The sequence below is a fragment of the Manis javanica genome, chromosome 9 (assembly GCF_040802235.1).
Source record: "Manis javanica isolate MJ-LG chromosome 9, MJ_LKY, whole genome shotgun sequence".
Taxonomy (NCBI): Eukaryota; Metazoa; Chordata; class Mammalia; order Pholidota; family Manidae; genus Manis; species Manis javanica.
In genome coordinates, this window is record NC_133164.1 from 10855925 (window position 1) to 10874025 (window position 18101).

Here is an 18101-nt window from a genome sequence, read left to right on the forward strand (position 1 = left end):
TCTGACAAATATATTCAAAATGATAATTTACTAAAATATTATTGATTATGATGAAACGTGTAAAGATCTTGAGTAGGACATGTGTTGATACTGCTCAGCTCCTAAAGGCATCTAAATGTTTTCTGAAAATGAGTCTTGTGGAAAGAAGATTTTTTTGTTGGATATACTTGACTTAGGGTGGGAAAAGCCTCTGAAAAAACAAATGATAGAACCTGAGTGTAATGAAGTCATTGTGGACTTTGAAAAGACAAAGGACAGTTCTCAGCCCTCAGAATATTTATGAAGTAAGTTTTATTTGCCACAGCCAGGGCCAAGAATGCCATGGCTGACGCGTCCCTCTCTAGCTGGCTGCACTTGTTTTTATCAGAATCAGACCTGCTGCTGCTTTGGGGTCTGTTCTGTTCTGTCTCTGCCTTAGCGTCGTGCTTCTCCTTGCCCCCAGTGTCTCCTCTTCTTTCCCATTCTCCCGGAACCTTTTCACCCTTCTGAGGCCTCTTCCCACAATCCTCGGAAGTTATTCAAGGCCGCAGTGATTGTCTTTGCATTTTCTTAATTCCTCTAACACTTACCTGTCCCTACTGTATATGTTTATACCTAAGCACATTGTCTTGGGCTTTTCACTAATGGCTTCTTCTGCTTCTTCTGTTTGTGTCACCACCTGTGCTGTGGCCCAGGAAGCTCAGGCACTGAATTTGTGCCTCTCTGTCCTCGCCCCCCACCTGCCCACCTCCACATCCACATAATCTGTGCACTCCAGCTTCATTTAAAATTGGTAAAATTATTCTGAACATTAGGTATTTTTCTTTGATTCATGAAGCAAATATGAGGACTATTGACCATAAGTGGAAGTACTATGACCAGATTTGTAAAACTTTTTGCCAAATCAGTGATTTGGTTTGGCAGAAGTAGTAAGATAATTTCTGAAATTAAAAAATATAAGTGAAACTGAGTTATAAAAGTACAATTTCTGGTGGCTAACAAAGCTTTATTGTTCTTAAAGTTTGGTGACTTTATCAAGTTTACTTGGCATAAGTCAGAGAACTTACTTTTCCTTGGGTAAATTGTATGTAAACTTTAACAGGCCATTAGATAGAGGTGATAACCATTATTGTTAAAATGTTTTAGATAGAGAAATACAAGTTGGCTTGTCACTAAAGAAATGACAGTACTGTGTGTAACTGAGAGCAATGCCCAGATTCTGCCTTTTGCCTTCAGAGACATAGTATGCAGTGTGCATCTGGCTGTTGATTTCCAACCATGACTCTCCGAGTGGGAGTCCTTTACCAGATGATGCTGGTGGTGGTGACATTCTTAACTGTTGCCATCAATCCACTGATTCTACAGCTGGCTTTTGAGCTCCTTGTATCCTGGCTTGTTACTCAGTTTACTAATATTTGTATAGTTTAGTGATAGAAAACGGAAAAGGTAATAAGTAGTAAGAAAAGGATGTTAGGAGCAATTTATGGATATCAAAAATTAGACTTTAGTGTGTGATATAAACTAAGAAGGGGAAGAGTTAGTATGGAAGAAATAAAAAACTATATTATTCTACTTCTGGGAATGTACCCAAAAGAATCGAAAGCAAGGATTCAAAGAGATACTTGTACACCCATGTCCGTAGCAGCATTGGTCACAATAGCCAAAAGGTAGAAACCCAAGTGTCCATCAACAGATTAGTAGATAAATAAAATGTGGCATATATATACAGTAGACTGTTATTCAGCTTTAAAAAAGAAGGAAAGTCTGACACATGCTACAATGTGGATAAACCTTGAGGACATTATATTATGGTAAGTGAAATAAGATAGTCAAAAAGGACAAATATTGTATGATACCACTTACATGAGGTACCTAGAATAGTCAAATTCACAGAGACAGAAAGTAGAATGGTGGTCACCAGGGCTGGGGGATGGGGAACAGAGAGTTATTTATGGTTATTATTAAAGTTAATATTCAACTATTGTTATTTAATATTAACTGAATAGTGTTATTTAATCAGTTTTGCAAGATGAAAAAAATTCTGTGGATGGATGGTGGTGACAGTAGCCCAACTATGAGAATGTTCTTAATGCTGCTGAACTGTACACTGAAAAATGGTTAAAATTTTATGCTATGGATATTTTATCACAATTTTTAAAAAAAAGCAAGTTATTACAGGATTTCTGTGCTGTATGGGTGTGAAATTATCATCCTTAAAGTTGTGTTCAAAATTAGGGTAAGGAGTAATTTCTTAGCTGTTCTTACTGATATTTTGTGGTGTATTATTAACATCAAATCTCTTAACAAGGGCATTTCAATGGAAAGGTGGAGTATCATGGAGAGATTATTAATAATTGGTAATCCTAGAAATTTTCACCTTTGGAAAATGTTTACATACAGGAGAATCCTAGGGCATTCTCAGCATTGTATAGAAAAATGTGGTTAATCCATTTCCCTTTAAATAACATCCTGATTTTTATTTTTCCTCTATTTTTCTTCCTCTTCTACTTACATGAGACTGATAATGATCTACAAACCGCTGACCTGGAAAGGAAGCCAGGCCCCGCTACTTACAAAGGACCTGGAAGTCCCTGATCTCATTTCCCATCTGTCCTTCTGAAAAGAAAAAAAAAATGTCAGTGGTTGTCCTCGGTTTTTATTATATGCTGCCAAAAAAATAATCTCAATACTTTGTTTTGGGCTTTTTATTGGAAAGTGTTTTTTGATAAATTCCTCGAAATTTTTATCAGTCAGAATTCAATGGCCAACAGTGTAACTTTCTGTGAACATTGTGGTTTCAGGAATATTAGCTTTATGTCTAGGATTGAACCTACCTGAAAAGTCTGGATCAATAACATTTCTGAATTGATATTGACCAGACCTTCAGGAGATGAGGATTTTAATTCTAGTTCAAGTAATGACTTTTACAGAAAACAGTGACAGATCATTCTTTTATTATTAAATAGTCTTAAAAAGGAAGGTTATTTTTGGATGGCACTAATCAGCTTAGTTGAGGAATATTTATTTAGCTTATAATTTATAGTTATACTGCTTTTGCAAAGGGCTCGGCCTCATGAGATGCTTGGAGTATAAATATAAGACAGGTTTCTGCTTTCCAATTGCTCAAAACTTAGGAGAGGAGATAATTAATATTTATAATAAGAAGGGGAATGTGACTATATCATGACAAAAATTGAGTCTCGTGGGTATTTATTCTAGGCAAATTAAGTTTGAGATAGTGGGACATTCAGTGCTAAGGGTCCCCTTAGTGGACCCTTAGTATTAAAGTGGTTGGGAATGCAGACGTCCAGTCTAAAAGAGAAGCCAGGGTGATTGACTGGGGCTCACCCATGGAAACATGAGACGGCCCCCAAAGAGGCCCAGAACACGAGAGTACCTGCGTGGGGAGTGCCTTCTCACAGGAAGAAGGGAGGCAGGAAGTAGAGACTGAAAGCAGGAAAAGAGTGAGGAAACAGCCAAGTCCTGCAGGGCAGTGAGAGGAATTTGAGGGCAGGCAGGAAGAACAGCCAGCCAGGTGCTCCTGCTGATGAGGCGGGGGGCTGGCAGCTAGGACGTCTTATCTTTGCCAGATAGTTTTTCTGGCTGGGGCTGAAGAGGTGAGTGGCTAGAGCACAGAGTTAACATTAAATGGTAGTAGAGAGAAGGAATCACTGAGGCTGAGAGCAAAAACAAGAGCTTTTATCAGGACTGGGATGATGAGAGGATGAGCTCAGAAGGGAAATTCAGGAATGAGGAAGGGATGGAAGATGCAAGATATTATGGGAATGCGGTTTGAAGCAAGACTCCGTAGGGGTCTTTGCAGTTGGAATTAAGGGTTTTGGAAAGAGTTCTGAAGGAAGGAGAGAGGGTCTATCCCTGAATGTCAAAGAGAGGCTTGGATATTGAGGAATTTAGAGGCAGATTGGGCTGAGAGAGTTAATGTCAGGTTGACCCAGGTGAGGTGCAGCATCTGGGCATTAAGGAGGGTTTGGGAAGCAGGCTCTGGGGAACAGGATGGGGATGGGTGACAGTAAGAGTCGTCACTCAGTGCCCACACTGCTGTAACCATAGCCACAGCACTTAACCTTTCTTGCCTTGGTTAATGCAAGAGCCTCCTATCTGGTCATCTGGATCCTATCTCTCTGCTTCCAGTCTATCCTAACAGAGTAACCAGAATGATCGTTTAAATGATCATTTAAACAGTAAATTTAAAAGGTGGGTCCGATGTCATCACTCCTGTTTTCAGAGCCACTCAGTGAATACTTTTCTGTGGACTGAGGGCCCCTGATCTTGTCTCCACACTTGCTCTGCTGCAGCCTTGCCGCCATGAGGGCATCTCAACCACTCCTGGCAGTCTCCTGTCGTAGGGCCTATTCTCAGGCTGTTCCCTCTGCCCAGGAGTTCTTTACCCAGAAGCCCCTCACAAGCCTTTATCCAAATCTGACCTTCTCAGTGAGGCCCTTGCCAACAGTGTTGCCCTCCAGCCCGCTTTGGCATTCCTGACCCTTGTTACCTTGCTCTGTTTTATTTTTTCTCACCATATTACTTATCCTTCCAGCATACTTACATGTTCATTGGTTGTTTCTGTCAACTCCATGGGGGTGGGGATCTTAGTCTTATTCCCTGATGTTTCCCAAGCACGTGGAAACATGGGGCACCATAAATACTTGTTAAACGGAATGAATGTGTGGGAAGGAGGGAGGGAGAGAGAATATATGAATCACCTACTCCTTAGGGCTCCTTCCACCTAAGATTTTGATGAAAACAGCCTTGTTGGAAATCCCAATAGTTTGAGAACAGAGAAGAGAAAACAAAGGTTGGGGGGTTATGGTCATCGGTGGTGGGTGGAGAATAGTTGGAGGGCCAACAGCAAGGGACTTGAGGCCCTATGTGGCCTCCCATGGACTCATGGCTGGGTGGGGAGCCTTTAGAGTGGATGCTGGGCCCTTGAGGAGTCTGAGATAAAATGAGCAGAAATTTTTGGTGTGGAGGAGGCGGAGGATAGAGCGTACAAGGGGTATTTCAGTTTTTGAGATCACACAGGTGGAGTGTTGGGGAAGCAGCATGAAGCCTGGTGTGGGTGACCTTGGGTTCATGGGTAAGGGAAATCAGCATGTGGCAGAGCACCAAATAATTTGATAGAAATTTAAAAAATTGGTAGATGTAAAGATGTTCAGCCCAACTGTACCTTGGGGAATTGTGGTACCTCTTGCAAAAACCATTAGAGGAAGGCTTGTCAGGTGATTTCTGGTTCACAAAGCACTCTAGCCATTTTCTTCATTTGTTCTCAAGATAGCCTGGTGAGAGAAGTAGCATTTTTTTTTATAGTAGTAGACACTGTATGACATGATTTTTCTTAGAAATAACCACACAGTACTTAGGAAAACATTACCTACATAAATGAATCTAAGATTTGATTCTCTTGTCCTGTAGAATAAAAGATGCTGGGTAAATCTTGTTGTCTGTCATGTATGATTATGTTCCCATGACAGGTCATGTTCCCTCTCTCCCTCCCTCACCCCCTTCCTTCCTTTCTCAAATCCTCCTCTTTGCTTTTTTAAAATAAAGCTTAGCTCACATTTTAGGTTAGAGAGAATTAGTAAATGTCCTACAGTTAGTGGAATATAATTCTTTATTATAATTATTTGTAAATATAAGACTGTTTATTATTTTCTCCCCAAATAGAAAATAAAATCTCTATGAAGTAACAAACCATAGTTGTTGGGATTTTATTACAAACCCTGGTCTTTTGAGAATTTGTCTTTGCCTTTGCCAAAGTTCCTAAAATTTGGATTCTCATAGATGTACAAGAATGCCAAGAGACACCATCATTCAGGAAAGCTCTTTGCACACCCTGGCCGATGGTCTTCAGTTGGCAGGGAGGGAGCTGAGGGAGTATTTCAGCCGTGGTAAACACTTTATGTGTACTGAATAAATGTGTGGATTTGGGATCTTGGCACCAGCTGCCTTTGAGGTTGTAAGAGCCAATCTCAAGGTGGCAGATCAGGGGAGTGAAAAAGAGGGATGCAGTATGTTTGCATGCAAAAACAGAAAAGCAAAATAAAAGGAAATCTAGGGTTGGGCCTCAGAATTATCAGATGCCTTTTAACATATTACTAGGCACAAAATCTTCATGGTTCCTACAACCTGAAAGGATTCTGCCGTGTCCATACCTCTGCCTTTTCTACCACACTGCCAAGTTTGTCCTGCAGGGGTGTCCAGCCACACCCTGAGCATGCTTGCTGAGTGTGTATGCATGAGACCCAGATCCAAAGAGGACAAATGAAGGAAGTTCAGTGAAGTCTGCTGGTGTCACAAGTCCTTGAGTCAGGACTTCCCCATCTGCTCAGCATTTTATCTGTAAAGCATAATCTCTGTTCATTATGTTTAAAATAAGATGTCGGATGGCATCCCAGGAGCTGAAGTGCTGCTCTGACAAGACCCCGTGGTGGTGGGGCTTGTGGAGGGGTTTGAGTGAGATTATCCTCAATGTGTGAGCCCTTAGGCATGAATGAAGAGGGGCACATGAGAGAGTGTGCCTTCTGGAAAGGATAAGTCATCAGTATGTTGGCCTATGTAAGAAATGTCCATGTTTTAATATGAAGCATATTCATTATTCTAGGTGTTCACACAAAGGTGTGGTCTTCTTAGCAACTAATATTGCATTCTAAGTGAAGACATACACAGCCATACAGACAACTAGAAAACAAAGGGAACTGCGCTTGCCTACACCTTCCTCAGGGTTATATCCCCAAATGAGCACAGATCAGTCATGGGGATGGTAGGTGCTCTGGACACCAGAGGCAGTGGCGGGGCCAAAGACTTAGTTGCATGACTCTAGATTTTAGCCCCTGGTTTCCCTGTTTCTAATCTGGGCCTTGGGGTAAGTAATAAACCTTTCTAAAATTTGCTTTTCTTAATCTGTAATTCAGGGATCACTGTCTTTCCAATGGGTTTCAGCCCCTGGCAAGTTCGCTATGGATTCAGTGTGACCAAAGAAATGACAGTAGAACATTCTTGGGGGTGAAAGAGTTTATTACCCGGCTTGTTCTCCTGGTGATAGATCAAGCACTAGCATCTCTGCCTCTGCCCAGAGCACTGAGTCAAGCTCTCTATATAGTGCAAAATAGCTTATTGCCTATGGGTGTGGAAGCAGTAACCTAGCAACAGGCCAGTTACATCATCAAGTGGTTTAAGTTCAGTGAAGATCCTGACCATAGGAACCCCAACTTCCCCACAATCACATATGCCCTAAAATTTGGATTCTCAAAGGTGTGCAAGAATCCAAAGAGACACCATCATTCAGGAAAGCTCTTTGCACACCCTGGCCGATGGTCTTCAGTTGTCACGGTGGGAGCTGAGGGACTAGGAAGCAGATTGCAGCCTCCTTCCTCTCCTCCAGGTAACATGGGTTTATTTTTGAGGATGGCAGTTGTAAAGTCATGTGATGTGGAGCAGGCTGAGCCCCTTACTAAGGGGGAAGCTGGGTCTGCCACTTGTCCCCTGAGTGACCACAAGACCACTCCTGGTTCCCTGGATACCCCCCCGTATGGGCAGTGGTACTTAAGAAGTGACTAAAAACAAGCTTTTCCATAATACCAAACTAAACCAAACATAAGCAAAACAAAAACTCTTTAAAAACTGAACCTAATTGATGGGTTTGTCACTAAGGGTTTTCAACATTTAAGTTATTTAGTTACATGGTTTACTGCACTTGGACAGACAATATGTACTGTATAATTTGGGGGGTTTGAGAAGGCAGCAGAATGAAATTTTCATGACTCTCAAAGGTCTACTGAAATTTATAAATGTACCTGGCACTTCAGGACATAGGACATTATGTGATGACAGAAGCTACCTGATGTCTCACCAGCTGCTGAGACACTGTCTCATTTGGAACCCCAAATGATCTCACAACTAAATAGAACAACCTCCATTTTAAAATGTGAACTGCCCCTTCACTCAACATTAACAATTGTATTGTGCCAGATGTTATGCTGGGGGTTGGAAAAGCAGAGATCAGTAGCATACTGTGAGGCTCTCCAGTCTGGTAGGGGATACAGGAAGGTTTTTGAGGAATTTCAGCAGAATGGCAAGCATGCTAATCGAGGGCCATGCGTGGCAGGTGCCCTGAGGTTGGAGGGAACAGCTCCACAGCCAGGCAGATGGCCTGGTGCGCCAGGGATCAGAAGTTCCCCCTGTGCTGGAGGGCTGGGGACGGGCAGGAGAAGAGTCCAGAAAAGTTAGGTTGGCTGGTCACCAAATGTCTTAGGTCATGCTGAGGAGTTTGGACTTTATTCTGGTGGCAGTGAGAGAAATCATTGAAAGAATTTAAGTGGGCGTCTGACGCTCTCAGATGAGTTTTAGATAGATGACTGGCAGCTGTGCAGAGAATGCATACAGGGAGGGTGGGCATACCAGTCTGGGTGCTACACTGAGGTTCTTATGAGAGTACCGTAAATCAGTACACCGTCTTGGGATGGAAGCGAGGAAAGACATTGACACCACACAGGGTGACACTGTTGAGTGGGCAGAGAAAGAGTTAAGATGGGAGCTTGGCGATGGTGCAGGAGCTAGTGAAGAGTGGTCAGAGAGGCGTCCCTGCATTTCTCTGTTTATATCAAGGCTCAGCCTTTGTAGTGTTTAATGAGTTCCTTGGGAGTTGTTTTTTGTTAAATCCCTCCATAAACCTAAATGGAATTCCTTCTCCAGACCCTTTTGCGCCATGCTTTGTCCACTTTCTTAATTATCGGTGCATTAAACATTGAGAATCCTCAGGAAACGGCTTCTGTGGAAATGGAATTGTCTGCTGTTAATAGAACACTGCAGGTCAGCCGCCAAGACCTGAACTCTGCAGTGACACATGGGGAACGCCCTGTGTGAATTTTAGTTTCCAGCCTAGCTTGGGACTGAATCCTCTCAAAAGTGAGTCATCTGCTCTGAAATAAATGCATCTGCCAGATATTTGGAAAGGTTTCATTACCTCTGTGCTCAATAAGGTGCAGCAAAATTCCCAGAGTTGTCTAATAATAATGTTTAAAGCTACACTGGATACAAAACATTTAACGTGCAGACAAATGCAACCAAGGTGGGTGTCCAGCAGATTTCAGAGACCTGACTCCGCAGCCAGAGGAGGAGCCCTGCGGTTTGGCTCAGGCCAGAGGCAAAAGGAAGGTGCTGAGAGCATCTGTCTGGCAGAGGGTAGTTGAAAAACTGAGATAACTTTAGAACATTAAAGTGGACGCTAGCCACTTGGCCCAGCTGAGCACAATGAAAATTCAACCCAGGACTTACTCATTTAGTGAGGGAGATGCGCCAGGCCAGGGATGCCAGCCTGAAGAGCTCAGCCTTATCTAGACCACCTAGGCTTTGATTCTGGTGGCATCCACTTCCCCCCCACCCACACTCCATGGTTGCCTGTTTCCTGCAAGATCAAAGTACTGTTTCTCTGACAAATGCGTCAAGCCCTCAAAGTTTTGAAGGGATGGTTTTACTAAGTAAGTTAAACACAAAATAACACAACTACAGGATGCTTTATACAGAATTACAAACAGGTAAGGGGTTGACAGCTAACCAAAGATAGCCCATGGTGCAGCCTAAGGCTGGATTGGGGTTGACTGGGCTTGGTGGCCTGGTGGACTTCTCTGTCCAGTGGGTCATCTGTCAGAGGGAGTCTCAGGCCCTGTTCACTCACTTCAGTCTGGCCACAGTCCTCAGGCCCATCTGTCTTGCCAATGGGTTTCAGCGCTAGACTAGTTCACCTGGATTCAATGAACGAAAATGACAAAGGAACGTTCTTGGGGTGAAAGGGTTTATGCCCAATTTTATTCCCACGGTGGCAGGTCAATCATTAGAATCCTGTCCACTCAGAGCAAGTCTGCATGCAGCAGGCCAGTCTCTGCCTCCGGGCCTCTCTGGCCCTGCAGCCATCTCAGTCTCTGTCCTCCGCACTGCCACCACTCTAGTCTCTCTGCTCTCCTCAGCCTTGCAAGCCCTGCAGCCGTGCCACCATGTCTCCCTGAGCACTGGGCGGAGCTCTTTGTGTAGGGTCAATAGCAACATATTGCCCACACGTGTAGTGAGCTAGCTGACCAGGGCCAGCTGAGAATCCTGGCCATAGGAACCTTCACATTATCTATACCATCTTAGAGGTAAGATCCTGAGTAGCTGGGAAATTTCTCTTCTCTTTCCATTCTGCAGCCATGCACCTACTGACCAATTAAGTTACCTCCTCTTGAAGAGAACCTTCTTAACTTCTAACTTCTATGTCTGAGCTGGTGTACTATGGTCCTTCCTCTCCTCTGAGTGGTACTTAGGATACCCAAGGAGCTATCTCTTCCTGTTTCAGCTCCTTCTGACCTGCTGGTGATGGTTGCTTTTCTGTCAGAGGGAGAATACTCCCAGCCCTGTGCTCCTTTGAACAGGAGAGATGGGGAGACAGTCAGTGGCGGATCTGTGCAGCCCACCCACTTCTCTGGGATGCTGTCTCTAGCTCATTGTTCATATGGTCCCAGAGGAAGGGTGGGCCTTTTGTTTCAGCCTTTCGATTAAAATCCTGTAAAATATGATATTTTAAACACCCAGTGGATATGCATGCTTCCCACAAGGAATTAAGAGGCTCATTTCGTTATAGTTTAATTCCCATTGTAAAGTGATTAATAAAAAATCCAGTGTCTTCTGAATTGAGAAGGTTAGAAAAAAAAAGACACAAAAGCATGTCTCTGTTAATACTCTTGCCTATTTTTATTTAAGCCTACAAAGTGACTCTTCCTTCCTTTTAATCCAACAGTTCCTTTCATTAAAAACAATCAGTGGAGTAATATGACTCTACAGCAAAGCAAATACAGTGTTCATCTTTTTTCTGGAAGTCTTTTAGTTTCTCACAAAGCAATTCAGAGCATAGGATTAAAATTCCATGTTCACAGAATGGTAGAATTTTTAAACCACAAAGGAAACCTGGAGAGCCTAGCAAACTCTATTTTATGGTTGTGGCAAGTTAACTTTCCCCCAAGATTGCCCAGCTAATTAGAGGTGAGCTCAGATGAGAACTCAGGTTTCCTGGCTCTCAGTTCAAACCCCTTTCCAATATCACTTCTCAGATTCTTCCATAGGAAGTTTAATTAAATTATTCTCCTCACATTTCTTGTGGTTTGAAACATGAGCTTCTTGGTGTCTCAGCGTCAGTGGGGTCAAGGTAGCGTATTGGTCTGCACTGATAGAGGTAAGACAGAGCCCGGGCTGGGTCATGGTCAGGAATTTTGTTTGTAGAGAGGGATTCCAAGTTGAACCCCAAAAAATAGGGTTGCAGCAGGCCATCAGGGAAGATGTGGGAGTGATGGGGACAAGGGGCAGAAAATGCCAGGAGGCCCCAGGGCTGGCCCAGTTGAGTGGACACGGTACCTCTGTATGTTCCCTTTTGGTGGCCCACAGTCTTGCCTCCCTGGGCTAAACATTCAGACATTGCTCATAGCTGTTCGAGTGACCCCACTTTTTGGAGGAATCACTTCAAAAAAGAGAAAAAAAGTTCTTAAAAGAGAAAAGGCTCTATTTGAAATTTGTCATTCCAAACTAGACTGCGAGATAGTTAGAAATTCTTCTCTTCATATTCTGCTCTGGGCACAAATCTGCACTTCTGCTCATTGCATTAAAAAAGAAGCCCCATAAAGATTTACTTGGAGCTCTCAGGTATCCTTGCTTCATTATATAAGCCTGAGGACTTGACCCCTTTCTTTTCCTTTAGTTCAAAATTTCCCTTTTTCAGTTACTCCTGAAAGTTTTTGGAATTCCTCCTAAGACTTTTGTCCATGCTTCACCAAGGAATTAAGGATTTCTGTGTGTCAAAGACTACCATTGTTTAACCTAAGGAACAGTAATTAGTCAAAATAATTTAGACTATTATAGTAGCGAGAAGAGGGCTTTTAATTTTAAATTGTGTTTGTCCTGTGTCCCAGTGGTTCTATGCTTAGATTTAATTTTCAGATCTTACCACACTTCATAGTGTGAAATGTCTTTCTTCTCCCCTTTGGAGATGCAGAAAGCTGCTTAGTAGAAGGCAATTAAGTTTTATTAGTAGAATGGAAACAATTTCCAAACATAGGAATAGGACTGATACTCTTTGAATGACTGCCTTGATGTTGATTTATGTAAAGTGGATACAGATCCATCTTTTAGCGGGAATATAGTTTTAACTGATAGGAAAGTAGAAAAGAATATCCACAACCATGAAGAAGAAAATTATGTTCATTTTTGGGAAGGGCTTTATTATTCCTTGAGTATAAACCTCCAGGTATTAATCTGGGCTCTTGTTATATATCCCAGAAAAATAAACTGCAGAAAGTTAATGTGAATTGATTTGGCATATAGTAGACTGTTATCCAAATATAAGTTTTAATACATAAACTCACTGGAGGAATTAAAAGAGAGCATTCACTTATGCTATAGTTTCTCTTTGTCAATTTCTATAATGGACCTGAGAACTTCCTGTAATAACAGGAAAAACTTGCATGCAAGTAATGGATGATTATTGGTAGATTGCTCTTTGTATCTCCATTGACTATTTTATTCATTCATTCTTGAAACATTTATTGAATTCTTAGCACAGAGATATCAATAAAATTGTATGTCTCCTGCTTTCAAAGGAGTCCACAATCTGTAGGAAAGAAGGGCAGGTGCCTGTAGGAGTGTTTTGGATAATGGAGTCAGAGATGACCACATAAGGTCAGACAGGGCTTCAAGGGATGTGGTCATAAGGTCACCAAGGTCTAGGATCAGATCTCAGCTTTGCCAGTCCAGAAACTGGGTTTGGTCAGTATGACCAGTACGTTTGTGCTCAGGGGTACTGACTTGTAGCAGACAACCCCCACAAGAAAACAAAACCAGAATACTATTTAATAATGTGCATTGAAAACTAGAATTAATAAGCAAATCAGAATGCATGTTAGCTGTGTGTTCTAACTAGGAAAGTCTATAAACAAGTGGGTTGGTGAGGTTGGTCTCAGAGCAAAGGCAGGGATTGGAAAGACCTTGGCAGTGGGTGACATCACATGGTGACTCCTCTTTGGTGCCAAGTCTAGTCATCATAGTCCCCCAGTGGGTCCTAGTCTGATGGATCCTAGCCTTTCCTTTTAAGTGGTGATAAAGACTGACAAAATTGATCTGGTCATGCAAGCTCTGTTCTTTCTGTTGCTCTACTCTTTCCCCAGATGAGTTAAAACAATTGACTAGGCTGTAGGTTGGTAGTGCTTTAGTGTTGTTTAAGTCAAGTTTAGTTAGAGTTCTAGGCAGTTTTCACTTTGACATTGGATTTATTTCTAGTTCTAGGATTTAATGGATTTGCTTCTATTGTGTGTGCAAAGAACTAACCTCATTTATTGTGTCTTGATTTGGCTCTTTTAACTTTATATGGGTAAGCTTATCTTCAAGTTTCTCTCCCTTTTGTACTGAATACAACTTGTACTCCTCTTGAACCATTTAGTTTAGATGACTTTGCTTCTCTGCACATCCTTCTGATGTCCTCTTTCTCTGTTTTATTTGTGTCCTCTTAGGACATTCACTGAATAGAAGGGTGAGTGTGGAAACCAGATTGCAGCTCAGTGTATCCCCTCAATACTTCCTAATCTATACTGTGATGAGCATTTGAAAGACATTTTCACGAAAACAGTAGTATTCTTTAGTACTTTAATTAGGACACCTTCCTAGTCTCTTGCAATGTTGTTACAGTTATCTATGCTAAGTAACAAACCACTCCAAAGCCCAGTCATTTAGGACAATAATTTATTGTTTCTCATAATTCTGAAGTATAATTGAGACTCAGCTGGGCAGTTCTGTTTTACTTGGTATCTGTAAGGGCTGCAGTGTGCAAGATGGCTTGTTCATTCACATTGTAGTACCTCAGCCAGGATGGCTGGAACCAGCTGGGGGCTGGTGGGGCATCTTTCTAAATATGGTCCTTCCATATGGCTAGTATGGACTTCCTCGCAGCATCATGGTCTCCATTTGGTCGAACTTTTTATATGGTGGTTGTCTTCCAGGGAGGAAGAGCAGAAGCTGCCAGTTGTCATAAAGGCTAAGTTTGGTACTGGCACACTGTACTTCCACATCATTGGTCAGAGTCAGCACAGAGTCAAAGGGAGGGAAATAGACTATAGCTTTTGGTGTGAGGAACAGCATGTATGTATAGGGAAGGATAGCAGCTGTTTATCTAAAAGAGATGATCTAAAACAGAGTCAGTAGTATGTGCAACAAGAAAAAGACATACAAAAAGCATTTAAGCTAGATATGTACTAAAGAAGCATGTCTAATTTAAATGGATTGTTTTAAAAAATGCATTAAGTTTATATGGCTGAACTCTCCTGGGGGAAATAAAGGGCTCTTGCCAGAACACCAAGATTTGCCAAAGTCATTGTTAACACTTAATCAGTAATGGACTCAAACTCAGTGTTCTGGTATTTGTGGGTAATAACTACACAGGTGATTGGTTTAATTATGCCCAGTGTTCTCTGATCTGTTAAAGATCCAGTCTCTCTTTCATGATTAAAGTTGCTTTCTTTTTAAAGTGAAAACATAAAGGCACTCTGATACACAAGAATAAAAATAATCCATATCCTATATTCTCACCTTAAAAGAGTGTTTAGAAAAGTGTCACATAATTAAATTTTCCTCAGTTGGTAATTCCATTGGAAAATTTCATAATGAATTTTCTTTCTTGCTAGTGTTGTGATGGGAAGTGGTTTGGAAATGACCCTAATGGTTCTATTTCTTCACCTGAACCATTTCCTGAACATTTTTAATAATAGTTTCAGAAATCTTGATTGACCCACATAAAATCAAGATAAGGACACAGTATGTGGAGATGCAGCGGATATCCTGTGAAGCATACACAGTTTCTTAAGTCTCCTTTACTGGTACTTTTTATATCTTAAGCTTAACAGTTTTGGTAATCTGTTATCATCAATGTGCTACTTTAAAACTTTGAATGGATTATGCCTTTTCAGTGCCTGTTATCACAAATCTCTATGGCATTTCATGGTAGTAGATGTGCACTAGGGGTCACTGTTTGTGATATTTGCAAAAAAACAAGACCCAGGATCTCAAAAGTCCTCTTGGAGGCTGAATGAATTAATCATTCACCCATGGAGGACTAAAGTGAAGAATGGAATTCCTTCCTTCCCTTCTTTTAGAATAAGGAGCCTTATGCAAAAAATAGAACTTAAAGTTACTTTCAAAGATGGGCACAGTACAAGGAAAGAGCAAGTATAGGTAAAACATACATAACATTGAGAAAATATGGGGAGGAAATGTTAAGTTATATATTAAATATATGCTCTGAAGTTCTCCACCTTTACTGGCGGGGGAGCGATCACATGCTTGACCCAAAGCTTCCTCTAATCAAAGGAAGAAGAGAAGATGTAATGTACAGCATGATGACTGTTAGAACACTGCTGTGTGATATAAAGGAGGGTTGTTAAGAGAGTAAATGCTAACAGTTCTCATCAAAAAGAGAAAAAATTTTTCCTTGTTTTCTTTTCATTCTATGTCTATGAGAAGACAGATGTCAGCTGACCCTATTGTGATAGTCATTTCATGATAGTTGTAAATCTAACCGTCATGCTCTGTGTCTTAAACTTATACAATGATGTTTGTCAATTATTTCACAATAAAACTAAAAAAAGAGACAGATGTGATGATGGTTGTGCAACAGTTTGAATGTACTTAATGCCAGTGATCTATATACTTAAAAACGGTTAAAATGGTAGATTTTATGTAATGTCTATTTGCCACACACACAAAGACAACATAGTGGGACTAGGTCAAGCGCTTGGGGTGGAAGAATGTCAGGGACTCTGAAAGGGGTCTCTGCCTGCATAGGGGTAGCGGACGGGCTCCTGGAGGTGCCAGTGGTCCCCTGATCCAGAAAGAAGTGGGAGCCATTGTCACAAACGTGGCTTTTGGCCTGTAGGGCGCCAGTAGGGCTCTGGTGACCTAAGGAGCGGGGGAAGCCGCAAGGCTGGTGGAGGCTGAGTGGCCACATGCGTGCTGGGCCGTCTGCACGCCCAGGCTGGCGCCTCCCCATCTTCAGTTAACCAAGACCTTTCCTCGTGCTTTCCTTCACAGACGGCCGTTCTGAGACGGCAGGGACGATACATATGCTCAACAGTTCCTACAAACGCACAAGAGGAAGCACAGAGCCTCTTTGTCACAGAGGTAATGTGCTTTTTCTACATTAATTTGCATGTTATCTTAAACTCATTTTTCTCTAATGACACCCCCTTCTTTAAATTTCAACATCAGAGAGGTAATTACATTTTTATGAAGAAAGTTAAAATAGGAGAATAACGTGAGATTTTCAGAGTCTGAAACTTAGACAGAAATGTCAACAGAGGTCATTCCTGACAACACAACATGAATTCTACAGAATTTCTCTCATAGGCATATAATAATGAATGAACTCTTTTGAAGTGTCTGGCAGAAGCTTCATTATTGAGATTATTCTGAATGGAGACTGAGCACACACATTTATGTGTTTGTTTACTTCATTTATATGTTTATGTTTGTAGCTTTTTTCAAGAATAGTTCAATACTTATGAAGCGCCAGGTGGTAATGAGCATAACCTGACTGTCCCTGATCAGTGCATGATTATTACTCTTGTTTAAATGTACAAATAATGATTGTCTTGTTAAGTGGGAAAGAGAAATTACTGCATTTGGATTTTTTTTTCCTTAGGGTGTTCAGTTCTTCCTCCAGGTGCTTTAAGATAGGATGAACTAATTATGTTTTTAATTTCTTTCTTGATGTGCTCCTTCATTTAAAAAGAATAGATTTCATCCCCATTTTCCTAGTTGAGATTTAGATGATAAATGTGCCCATCAATAAAACTTATACTACAAGATACCCATGCTTTTATGAGTGAGGACCAATTAAAACAATTTTGTAGCAACTTTATAATATTTAGCTTCCATTGAAATTTTTGAAAATGTAAATAATTTAAAAATTTTGAAGTGTGTTCTTTCAGCCTTCTGAAAAGGTAACTTCTTGTCTTACCTCCTTTACTACTCTACTATATTAGTAAAATTAATTCTAGACAAATATGCCCAGATATCTTTATGGAGCCTTAAATGTTTATTTTAAAGCAGGTTGTAGGCAGACTGTCACCCACAGGCAAAATCTGGCTTGCAGCCTCTTTTTGTAAATAAAGTTTTATTGTTGAAAATTTTAAAGCCACACCCATTCATTTACATATTGCCTATGAATGTGTCAGAGACAGTGTGAGCTTTAGAGATGAAAATATTTACTATTGGGCCTTTTGCAGTAAAAGTTTGTTGACCCCTGTTTTAAAAACATGCTGCAAAATGATTACAAATTAAATTCTCCCAATTGTTTATAAACTGTGATCCATGAAGTTCTTTAATCACCGCAGTTGAGCAATAATGGCTTTATGCTGTGCTGCTGGAGCCAACTAACCAAGCCCTCCTGGGGCCCTTCCACTAGGGTGGAGTGGAGCAGCACTTCCTGTCCGTCCTCTCGTCCAGAGGAGAGTGACCTAATGGCTTTAAAAAAAAACGACTTCAAAAATCTTCAAAATATTATTGAATTTCACAAATTTGGAGGGTCAGTCAGGAGATTAGCGAGTCACATCACTACCTTTTCACAGTGACAGTTCTCTGGATACTGACTTACTGAACCCCTTACCTCTTATACTTTCTCTATCCCCTGGCGGGTGGGGTCGCTTGCCTGAGTCTGTGCTTATGCCTTGGAATTTAGCTCGTGCCTGTTGTGTGGGCAGTCAGTGGTTTATTAAATGAATGAAACTCTGGCTTTTTACCTGATGAACTATGTTCTTTGTAGTTCTTTATAACTTAAAATATTTAAACAGTATAATTATCTTCCTTGCCCATTTTGCCTAAGATATTAACAATATGGGCACTTAGGTATTTTGTCATAAATATACTGATTGTATATAAGTGTATGCTTAGTTATTTGTTTTTTAATTAGGCAGTTACATTTGATACTTCAGAATAAGTTTAGTGTCCTACAAGAGACTTTAGTGATATGACATTAACTGCAAGGCTTGATGAAAAATCAGAACAAAGATAAAAGGAACATGTCCACAAAAAATATGTCA

At 41.1% G+C, this 18101-nt stretch overlaps 1 protein-coding gene across 29 annotated transcripts in view; it reads left to right on the top strand.

The window, feature by feature from the left end:
* The window catches only part of DOCK9 (dedicator of cytokinesis 9), a 273892-nt gene that overhangs the window by 126378 nt on the left and 129413 nt on the right, over positions 1–18101 (top strand). For all 29 annotated transcript variants that reach the window (XM_073212409.1, XM_073212414.1, XM_037025012.2 and 26 more), the window contains exon 3: positions 16093–16182. In XM_073212409.1, the coding sequence (XP_073068510.1) occupies positions 16093–16182 (90 nt within the window). The remainder of the gene's footprint in view (positions 1–16092; positions 16183–18101) is intronic.